Source organism: Dysidea avara, chromosome 1, assembly GCF_963678975.1.
Source record: "Dysidea avara chromosome 1, odDysAvar1.4, whole genome shotgun sequence".
Taxonomy (NCBI): Eukaryota; Metazoa; Porifera; class Demospongiae; order Dictyoceratida; family Dysideidae; genus Dysidea; species Dysidea avara.
Window position 1 is genome coordinate 63586504 of NC_089272.1, and position 10382 is coordinate 63596885.

The following is a 10382-nucleotide window of genomic DNA, read 5'->3' on the forward strand; positions in this document are numbered from 1 at the left end:
ACAAACTTTGTAAGCTGCTTCCAGGTAAGAAATTATATTATGGGATATTCAGTAGCTGCTTGTCAGGTTGAAGCACCTCCCCTGTACTTATACAATAGTCTTCTTATTGAAGTCACCTCAGTTTATACAAATACACTACAGTTATTACTGCCAAGTGCCAACTAGGTATTTGTAAAGGTATTGTGAGGATGGTTTGTGGTCAGTTCTTTCTTTTTTTAAAGCAAACTTTTATGATGCCTATAAAAGGACATGCAATTCACGATAGCACATATTATATTAATTTATTTTATTAAAAATTACAGTTAATGGTTCTATTGTACATGCAAAAATAGCAGCACGTTACAATAATAACCAAGTGATATATTACACCTGTACAGCTGTATAATAATAATGACAACAATAATAAGATAATAATAATAATAACAACAATAATAGTTACATATAATTTACACTTTACTGTTTAATATGTTGACTGTGAATGTCTCTTTTTCTCCAGTTTACTTGTTATTAGTGTTTCAATGCCTTCAACAAGTTATGTCTCTTTCAGTTCTAATGTTGCAGTCTGTATTAGGGGCATGGCTGACTGCTTCCCCTTCCTCTTGCGGAGTCCCTCCTTAATTGTGTCCTTCAAGTGACTATGTAGCTGATAAATATATACATTCTTGTAGGTCTGAGTTCTGGTGATACACCAGTTCAATAATAATAATGATTGAGAAATTTTTCTTGTTATTGTGGACCTATAGTATAAGTTAGACATTTTTACAACAGCATGCAACATGTGACTACAATACTGCTGGAAAAATAATGACCATAACAAGCTAAATAAAAAGAATTGCTTAAAGAATAAATCAAATATCATTGATCCCTAGTATGATCAGGAAGTACTTCTACTCTATACACTTCGAACACTAAAGTAATTAATTAATTCTTTGTGCAATTAAAGTTAGCTGTGATAGATTAAAGCCAAACAATTTGACCAACAAATGATACTAGATAGGAGAAGGTTTTAGGTTACTCACCTCAGGGGAGAAATCAAGGTTGGATGGTGCATGGACCTTGATGTTGACTTAGTCACTGAGAATGTTGATTTTTGCCAGTCAGTGTTGATGATGCTTGAATAGCTGACTCTATTGTTTGTGCCTCACCAGACAGTTGCGATAAGTTGAGGTGTGAACAAGCAAAGAACAAGTCTTGACAACAAGTTCTGATGGCCTATAGCAAACAAGTCACATGATATAAAGCATTACATGTACAGTATGGAGAACATGCTATTGTAGACACCTCAAGTAGTGGTTAAATGAAAATCCTGGCACTGTGTGCTGGTATGATAGCCAAAACATCCAGGTATACACTTATGCTATGCTCTAAACCACTGCTGGTACTACTACAAGGCTACCATGTAATATTCTCACCTTATAGAACTCCCTCAAGAAGTGAGGGTTGTAATCATCAGTTAGCTCATCCACTTTAATATGTGCCATGCAATGCATCACTACCAACACAAACTCTCCAACTGTTTCCATACGCTCCTCATGGATAAACAATATCTTTGTCATGTGTTGATAATGGAATGAGTTTCGGAAACAGTTTCTTGTGTAGTTGTTAGGAGGAAGATTGGATACTACAAGGATGGTCACCTCTAGCATTCCATTATGAGTTTGTAGTAGAATTCTAACAAACACACCAACTGCAACCGATATACTACAAAATTAGTTGGTTGTAGTTTCCCAATGTCTACAGCAACCAGGCCACCAGTGCACACCCACTGAGCATCTTTCGAGTCAATGTATGGACCAACCTGTATGCCATCATGATCACCAGCTGCTGCTCCTTGTAGTTTAACTATTGTCTCAATCTCTGATATGATGATATCTGATTGAATAGTGGAGTAGACCTCAAATCATCTATATCTGGTGGAGGAGGATGGAGAATGGTAGTGGGTTGTTCACTCTCTGGAACATTTTCTGAATGCGTAGAGGAAATCCTGGTGTGGTAGGACGAGCAGCGTCCTCAACATGTTTACGTAACTCATTTGCTTGTTGTTCGTTCATCTTCATCAGTTCCTGTTGTTCTTGCTCATCAACTTGTTGGCATTCACTCTCCTCTTTGGCAGCAGATGCTTCCAATTCTTTACGTTTCTTTTGTTGTTTCCTCTTGCGACACTCAGTAATCTCATCTTTCAGTTTGGTTAGCTGATTACCTTTCTCATTCTCTAACTTGTCTTGTAAATGTTCCATATCTTTTTTTGTGGTCCTCTATCAGTTGTTATGGAAAACAAAAACATTACAGAAATATACATGCACTTATTGGAATATACATACATTATGTACATAGTACTGTTTTACCCATTCATACAACAACAGTACTTACCCGTCTCTCTTGTTCAGTCCATTTTTTCCAACCTTAGCTTATGCTCCTGCTGTCTAGCAGCTATCTGATTTTGCTGGATCTTGTCGTAACCTTCCTTTAATTCTTTCTGATGTAAAGTGTCTTTGTTGGGTTGTAGCTCTTCATCAAACTCTTGTTTCTTCTGTTCTAACTCTGCTTGTTTGAGGGGTACTGATTTTGGAATGAGTTCAACTATTGCTGCATCTTTCTTTACTATTAGTTCTTCTCTTTCTTTTGTCCTTTTATGTTCCTTCTTCTGTTCAGCTATATAGTAGCCATTCTCTTTCAAGTTACTTCTTCTACCAGTTTATCAGCAGCTTGTTGCTTTCTCTTAACTATCTTCTTACAGTTCTTAGACAATACTGTCCTCTGTTCCTTGCTTCTGTTATTGTTGTTTTTGCAGTAGATAATCCTTATTATCATGTGATTTCATTTCTTCGTGATGTTGTTGTAACATCTTCTCTGACTGCTTGTTGATCATGCTGCTTTGCTTCTCAGCAAACTCTCTCTTGAAGGCTAACTCCTTTTGTAGCATCTAAGAAAACAAAAGAACATGTAGCTAGGTCATCCATTTATATGATCAACCAACTACAACCAAGGCTGTATTCTGTATTCTCGTAACATTTAGGTAAAGTGTAGAAACATTATTAACACAAATTAGAAACAAGGGTATTTCCGTGGGACTATCCCATTACTAAAGCAACGATGACTAGCAGTTGATAGGATGCATAATAGTATATCAGGTGTCAAACAACCCATATATATGCACAGCACTTTATAGTACATTCTCGTTTAAACTAGGAGTGAGTGTGCATGTATATAATTGTACGTAGCTATCATGGCTTGTGGAAATTCTAGTGCTGAAATTGATATAGAAGTGGATGACCCGATGAAATCGCCAAATTATAAGTAAGTCTAGCATAACTTTCAAGCATAAAATATGATACTACTGTAGCTTATAATTAGAAGCAGGGACTGTAGGGCCGGCCTTAAGGGTAGGCAGCTACCTAGGGCCCCGTGGGCTAAGGGGGCCCCAAAACTCTAAAACTAGGGCCCAGTTCTCAAAAATGCAAATTCAGTAGATAAACTCTTACTTTTAAGAAGATAGAATCAAATATACAACGAGGTACGCATCGCCAATAAGTATGAATCACGTGATATTTTAGTGAATATTAAAGGAGAATATGCATTGGTGCAACTAGGATACCGATACTAGGATGCAGTAGACACTGTACACGTGTGAGTTGAATCGTGCACGCACTGATTTTCTGAGGATGCACAGCCGCGCGCACTGAAATGAACACGGATACTTTTTTATTATTTTTATTTATAGCTAATACAGTTACAATACAAATTACTCTACAACTAAACTACAAACACAATTAATTACAACAGGGGTTTGGGGAAAGGAAAATCAGAGTCCTTACACTGCAAAGCCCAGTACCGTAAAATCATACGGGCATTGTTCGTCCATAAAGAAACTGAAAGTTGTTGTAACAAATGTTTACGAGCCTGTTTGGTTGATGCACCACTTCTGGCTGTGGTGCGTTCAGCGATGGTACGAAGGGTCTTCCAGTGCGACGCTCGAATTCACTAGGCGTCAGCACCACAGAACAGAGAAGCACACAGCGGCTAGAACCATTGTACAAATCTTTCACACACAAACTAGCGCTTAACGAACCACAGACGATGTCCAATACAGCTTTTATACAGCTTTTATACCAGGAGAGCAGGACGACATCATACCACCACAGGTTGAAAAAGTTAACACGGATACTTTGTACTAGAGTGGGTCTATGGCGATAACGTTCAGTCAGTATGGCTTTGTGCTGAAACAGGGACGAAAAGATGACTATCTGCATATAATGTTGTAAGTCAAGGCTGCTGGACGGAGCGATCACGAGATGGCCCGGGCTACTCCGTGTCACAGGGTGGTTGTGTTTGAAGTAGTGGCACTCAGTGAAGACTGAGATTGAAGATGATCATAATAGTACTGTAACGATATATTTGGAACTCCCTTAACTGTTGCATTCAGCAAACCACCCCAGTTTCTTTCATTATGGAAAAGTGAGAATCGTAAAGTGTCTCACTATAATATTTCTCTTCCGGCTGCCTCTGCCAACATTTTGTCAGTTTTCAACATCAATCCATGCAATGTGATACAAAGTGCATAATTTCACCTGCCTTACTAGCTACAGCAAATATTTTAAATGGTTGTCCCCTGTCTCTAAATTAAAGTCAGCAGAGATACACTTACCATCGCAATAAGGTGCTGTAACAGTACAACGTGTTCAATCAATCAAGCATTATTCTAGAATGATCTCTTGCACGCATGCGCACATACATGTTACATCACCAACATCTCCCTCTTTTAAAAGTACAGTATAGGGAGTCCTAAGTACAATAAATCAACTGTAATTTACAAAAAAAAAATATAATGAGGCCTAAATCAACGCTATACATTAGAAAAAAAATATGTCTCAATCATTGTCACGATATCTAGCCGGTAGTTTGATGATACGACCAGAGCGGGTCATCTTTTGCTCAGACAGTACCTCATCTGTATACGTCCCCTCATTAGACCCAACAGTGTCTGTAACTACTTGGTTTTCATTTGTGACTTGGTCCTGAGTAATCTTTGATGCTTCATCTGGCATTACTGCCCGTCCAGCTATAGGAACAACTGGCTCAATTGTGACAGAAGTTGGAATGTCTGTGTCTTCTATAGTTGTTCTTAAGTATTTGCGGATTCTTCTGTACACTTTGCCATCAGCTGTTTGTGCCAAGTATGATCGTTCGCCCACTTTGTCTACAACCTTTGCTTTTTTCCACTGTCTGCCCTCAAGTGGCTGCATTCTCACTCCTTGTCCAATGATAAGTTCTGGCAAAGGCTAGGCACTCCTGTCATACCACTGTTTTGCTTGTTGACGTCTCAAGTGTATTTCTTTGTCTACATGTGTAGCAACCTCTGGTTTCAACAGTTCGTTAGTGGTTGGCATAGTAGTTCTGGTCCTTCTGGAGTGTAGTTTCTGAGAAGGACTGTAGTCACTAGCATCAGTTGGCGTATTTCTCCAGTTAAGAATTGACAAGTGAATATCTGTGCGATCTCTCCGTGCCTTTTTGAGCAGTGACTTGGCTATTTTGACTGCCAACTCCGCCTTGCCATTGCTCTGACTGTGGTATGGTGAGGTGGATATATGAGTGAAATCCCAGTCTTTTGCAAACTTTGTGTACTCTTGGGAACGAAACTGGGGCCCATTATCAGATATGACCTTCTCTGGTATTCCATACCTTCCAAAATGCTGCTTTGTCTTAGTCACCACAGTAGAACTAAGTGTATCAGGCAGTTGATCAAGCTCCCAAAAGTCACTAAAGTAGTCAACTGTAATTAGGAAGTTCTCTCAGTTCAGTATGAACAGGTCTTGTGCCACTACCTGCCATGGCCTAGTGGGGATCTCTGGTGTCATCATTGGCTCCTTCTGTTGTTTAACAAGATAATCATTACACACTGGGCATTGACTCACCATGTTGTATATCTCACTATTCATCCCTGGCCAGAATATAACATCTTTGGCTCTACGGATGCTTGCCCCTGCACCCTGATGACTCTCATGGGCCTTCTTCAGCATTAATGGTCTCATTGCTTGAGGAATTATCACCCGTGAGCCTCTATATAGGACTCCATCTTGCACTGTGAGTTCATCACGGTAATTCCAGTAGCTGTGTGTAGCAATGGGTGCATCTCGTCTGTGTTCAGGCCAGCCATGTAACACTGTGCTCATCAGCGTTTGAAGTGTCTGATCAGTATGTGATGCTGCCTTAATTTGTTGGTGTGTTGACTCTTTCATACGCACATGCTCAGCATGACAGATTGACTCTATTTCAAGCTGAAGTTGGGATACTGAAAGGTGCTCTGCTTCACTAACTTTCTCATGAAGGTATGCTCTACTCAGCATATCAGCAATGTAAATTTGCTTACCCGGACAATATTTAACACACAATGTGTATCGCTGTAATCTTAATAACATTCTCTGTAGTCGTTTTGGAGCACTTAGTAATTTTTTCTTGAAAATAGGAATTAGTGGCTTATGGTCTGTTTCCACATGGATAATGTTTCTACCATGAAGGTACTGGTCAAACTTTTCACACGCAAATACGATTGCCATGCATTCCTTCTCAATTTGTGCGTAGCTTTGTTCAGTTGGTGAAAGAACCCTTGAAGCATATGCCACTGGTTGTCCTGACTGTAAAAGAGCTGCACCCAGGCACTTATCTGACGCATCGCATTGCACTGTCACTTCATCTTTGACATCATAAAATCTCAACACTGGACTTGATGTGACTAGGTTTCGTATGTTAGCAAATGCCTCTTCTTGAGATTGCTGCCACGTAAACACGACATCTATCTCTGTAAGTTGTCGTAATGGTTTTGCAACTTCTGAAAGCCGTGGGAGAAATCTTGATAAATACTGGACACTGCCTAAAAGCCTCTCTACCCCTCTCTTGTCTTGTGGTCTGGGCATTGCTGTTATAGCTTTGATCTTCGCTGGATCTGCACATAGTCCATTTCCAGCCATCGTGATTGTGTTCTCTACGAGGTGAGGTATGTATATTAAAACGTTATAGAGGCTATAAACAATAACAAAATATTTAGAATGTGATTTTCGCTTATTCCGTTATTCTGCTATTCTGTATTCCGCGGAATACAGGCTCCCTTTTACATGTGAGCAAACAAAATGTTATAACTGTGACAGTTGACTCCTTACACTGATTAAGCTGCTGTTTGTATCTAAATATAGCCAGAATGGAAAATTTCATACAGGTATAGGAAATGATAAAAAGTTATGAAGCATCAAAGTTCAAAAAATAAGTCAAAATTTGTGCATGAAAAAAGGGGACCCCTGAAAAAAGCACCTTTTGCAATCTGGTCTTTACATGTTTTTGCAATTGAATTCGGTGACTTTGCAATTGAATTCGTCCCGTTTGCAATTGAGTTCGTCGCTTTTGCAGTTGAATTAGTCCCGTTTGCAATTGAATTCGTCGCTTTTGCAACTGAATTCGTCCCGTTTGCAATTGAATTCGTCGGTTTTGCAATAGAATGATTCGTCGCTTTTGCAGTTAAACGATTCGTCCGTAACAAGAATGGCAGCTGGAGCAAACACGAAAACATGATGTAGCAGCTGCTACAAGAACTTGTTCAAGTACAGCAGTAGTAAACAACTCTTTATAAAGCAATAATTCTTCTTCTACAGCCTATCCAGCAACATTCCAACTCTACTACGCCATTCGTGATGGGTGTGGTCACTCGCGAGCAAGCTAACTTTTAACTTGTCAGACAGTTATCAGCTTCGCGTACTACCAGCTTCAATTACCTCAAGTGTAACTCTCCATGGCATAAATAATTTCGTCTCTTAATGAACGGTTGGTTTCTTGGAGCCGTTTTGTTTATGACGAATTGTAATGCAAACGCGACGAATTCTATTGCAAAACCGACTAATTCAACTGCAAAACCGACGAATTCAATTGCATAACCGGCGAATTCAATTGCAAACGGGACGAATTCTATTGCAAAACCGACTAATTCAACTGCAAAACCGATGAATTCAATTGCATAACCGACGAATTCAATTGCAAACGGGACGAATTCAATCGCAAAGGCGACAAATTCAATTGCAAAAACCTGTAATTTTGTCAATGATGGTTTCATCTCTTATATGTGCTGTGGGAGTGTGGGAAACAGATAATTTCTTTTGAAATGTTTTATTCCCCCCTTTTATTGACTACAGGGAATTTCAGTTGAACTATTTAATCCTCTTTTAAGATAAGATTGTGCTGCAAGAGAGCAAATGGCTAGTTTAAATGAAATATTTATAGCTACCCTTCCAGTTTGCTAATCAGTCCACCACTTCTTTACTACTAGCTAGCTACAACGTACACACGATTGGGTAAAATACTTGACGTCTACGGCTTTCACTGTGTTTTCATTGACTATGTGAAAACATTTGATTCTGTTCCCCATGAAAGACTGTTGTTAAAACTGGAAGCTTATGGAATCCATGGATCATTGTTACGGTGGTTCTGTTCATTCCTCACTATCGGCAGACAAGTTGTCATCAATGGCCATTATTTTGACTTAGCTACCTGAAGTATAGTTAGACACTTAATACTGTATCATTTAGAGACTGGGGTGGTTAGCTGAATGTAACAGGTACTAGGGCAAGGATAATATAGACAAGGGGAGGATCGATTATTTCAGTTGAAATATCTGGACCCACCTTTGAATGAGTGTAAATGATGTTAATAATAAACTTTGTAGGGGTATAAAATATTTCAGAAAGGGTCCATATATTATTTCAAACATTTTGTTCTGGAGGTCCAGATATTTTGATATATTTGTTCCGGAGGTCCAAATATTTCGATATATTTGGACCGGGGGGTCCAAATTTTTCATGACAGTACCACTTCCTCTGGGGGAGCCACCCAGTTTATATTGCCTAGGGCCCCAGAATCTCTAAGGCCAGCCCTGATTAGAAGACTATATTAGACTGGCTGTTATGCTCTGAAGCTATAAAAATATTGAATCTGTCAACTTGGTATAGTACTAATGTAGTTATATGGAAATCAACAAATGGAACAATATAATTAACCACTAAAAATTACTCAAATCAGTGTTGATTTAATTTCTCACTTTATAACAAGAGCCTGTAAAGATACACAACCTTTATTAATACTTTCACACACTATACAGCTGTCCTGAATTCTTCTATCCTGGTGTCTTTGTCAAAATTAAAGAAGAGCAACCTACTAAACCACTCATTAGCAGTAACGTGTCTGCTATTTTCCATGGAACACACTTTGATAAGTTAATAGACATTTGTACAGGAGATTATGCTATTTTAAAAGGCAATCCAAAACAATGGCGTTTATTAGATTATAAAGATTTCCGTGAAGGTTATTGTAGCTACTATGTTGAACAAGGTGAACCACCAGTGCCAATGACTGAAATACCAAGCAAATTTGACTTAGGACCTGTGTTATGGTTTAGCACAAAAACAGATGAAGCTGATTTATATGGTCCTTTTCAAGTTGAGATTAGCATCAACAGTACCATAGAAGCATACCAAAGAATGAGAGGTAAAAACCATAAAATTTGTTACAGAGCAGCAGGTACACTAGTGTACAAAGGAGAGGTTAATCATGTGGTGTTGATTTGTTGTGAGGAGGATGAGAATCTTCTGTCATTTCCACTGATAACAGGAAATAACACAAAGTATTTCAAACCTCCGGCTGAATTATGCAATGGCCTTAAAGATCCAACAGACACAATATTTCAAGTGGCAGTAAATGACTATCATAAAAAGCTTAAATATGCCCAGAGAAGAGATAACTATGACAGACATGAACATGTTAGTATTGCAATGTACATACCTCAAAAGCGAAAATTATTCTTTGACAAGAAGAATGCAACAGTGATGCTTACATCTCACGAACACTACTGCATACAAAGCAGAAGAAAAGAATGTAAATTTAAGAATCATCTTTCTATCAGCCAACTAAAACAACATGTACCATGGATAACGACTCCAGCTGAAACAGAAATCTTAAATAACAGTGATTGCCAGGCTAATCAGAGTTGCAGTTTTGCTAGCTCTGAAGAGCCTAATGGCCAACATGAGAAAACCTATGAAGACAATTTAGATCGTTCAAGTGACTTTCATGATACAGAATTCTATGTAGCTGATGATTCTGAAGCAGTGATAGTGAAGAAGAGACGTATTATGTAATTGCTTAAAAGAAGCCTCCAATTACATGTACACTTGATTATTCTGTTATTATGGTATAGCCACATACAGTACCTACATATGTATATGACTAACTAACATTGAACTGTAATAATATATAGAATACTGCAACCATTAAATGATGTACCGCAATAACATAATTATATACAACTGCATGGCTTGTGCTATTTGCTACATCACAGTAATGCAAAT

General features: G+C 38.5%; 2 protein-coding genes across 2 annotated transcripts; one reads left to right on the forward strand and one right to left on the reverse strand.

The window, feature by feature from the left end:
• Positions 1–271: 271 nt before the first annotated feature.
• On the reverse strand, positions 272–3107 carry LOC136240699 (uncharacterized). Its single transcript, XM_066031728.1, has 4 exons — positions 2371–3107; positions 1413–2255; positions 1020–1212; positions 272–737 (listed from the first exon to the last, which is right to left on the reverse strand). Exon 2 carries the CDS (start codon positions 2235–2237, stop codon positions 1905–1907), a length of 333 nt encoding a protein of 110 aa, XP_065887800.1. The 5' UTR covers positions 2238–2255; positions 2371–3107; the 3' UTR covers positions 272–737; positions 1020–1212; positions 1413–1904.
• Positions 3108–3135: 28 nt separating this feature from the next.
• Positions 3136–10382, forward strand: LOC136240692 (uncharacterized). Its single transcript, XM_066031718.1, has 2 exons — positions 3136–3297; positions 9137–10382. The coding sequence occupies exons 1-2, from the start codon at positions 3227–3229 to the stop codon at positions 10170–10172; spliced, it is 1107 nt and encodes a 368-aa protein (XP_065887790.1). The 5' UTR covers positions 3136–3226; the 3' UTR covers positions 10173–10382.

Excerpts from the sequence above, each read along its gene's own strand:
- LOC136240699 (XM_066031728.1), bottom strand. The coding sequence starts at position 2,237 with ATGGAACATTTACAAGACAAGTTAGAGAATGAGAAAGGTAATCAGCTA.
- LOC136240692 (XM_066031718.1), top strand. The coding sequence starts at position 3,227 with ATGGCTTGTGGAAATTCTAGTGCTGAAATTGATATAGAAGTGGATGAC. Across the intron at positions 3,298-9,136 it reads ATGAAATCGCCAAATTATAA|CTGTCCTGAATTCTTCTATC; the intron begins GTAAGTCTAGCA and ends CACACTATACAG.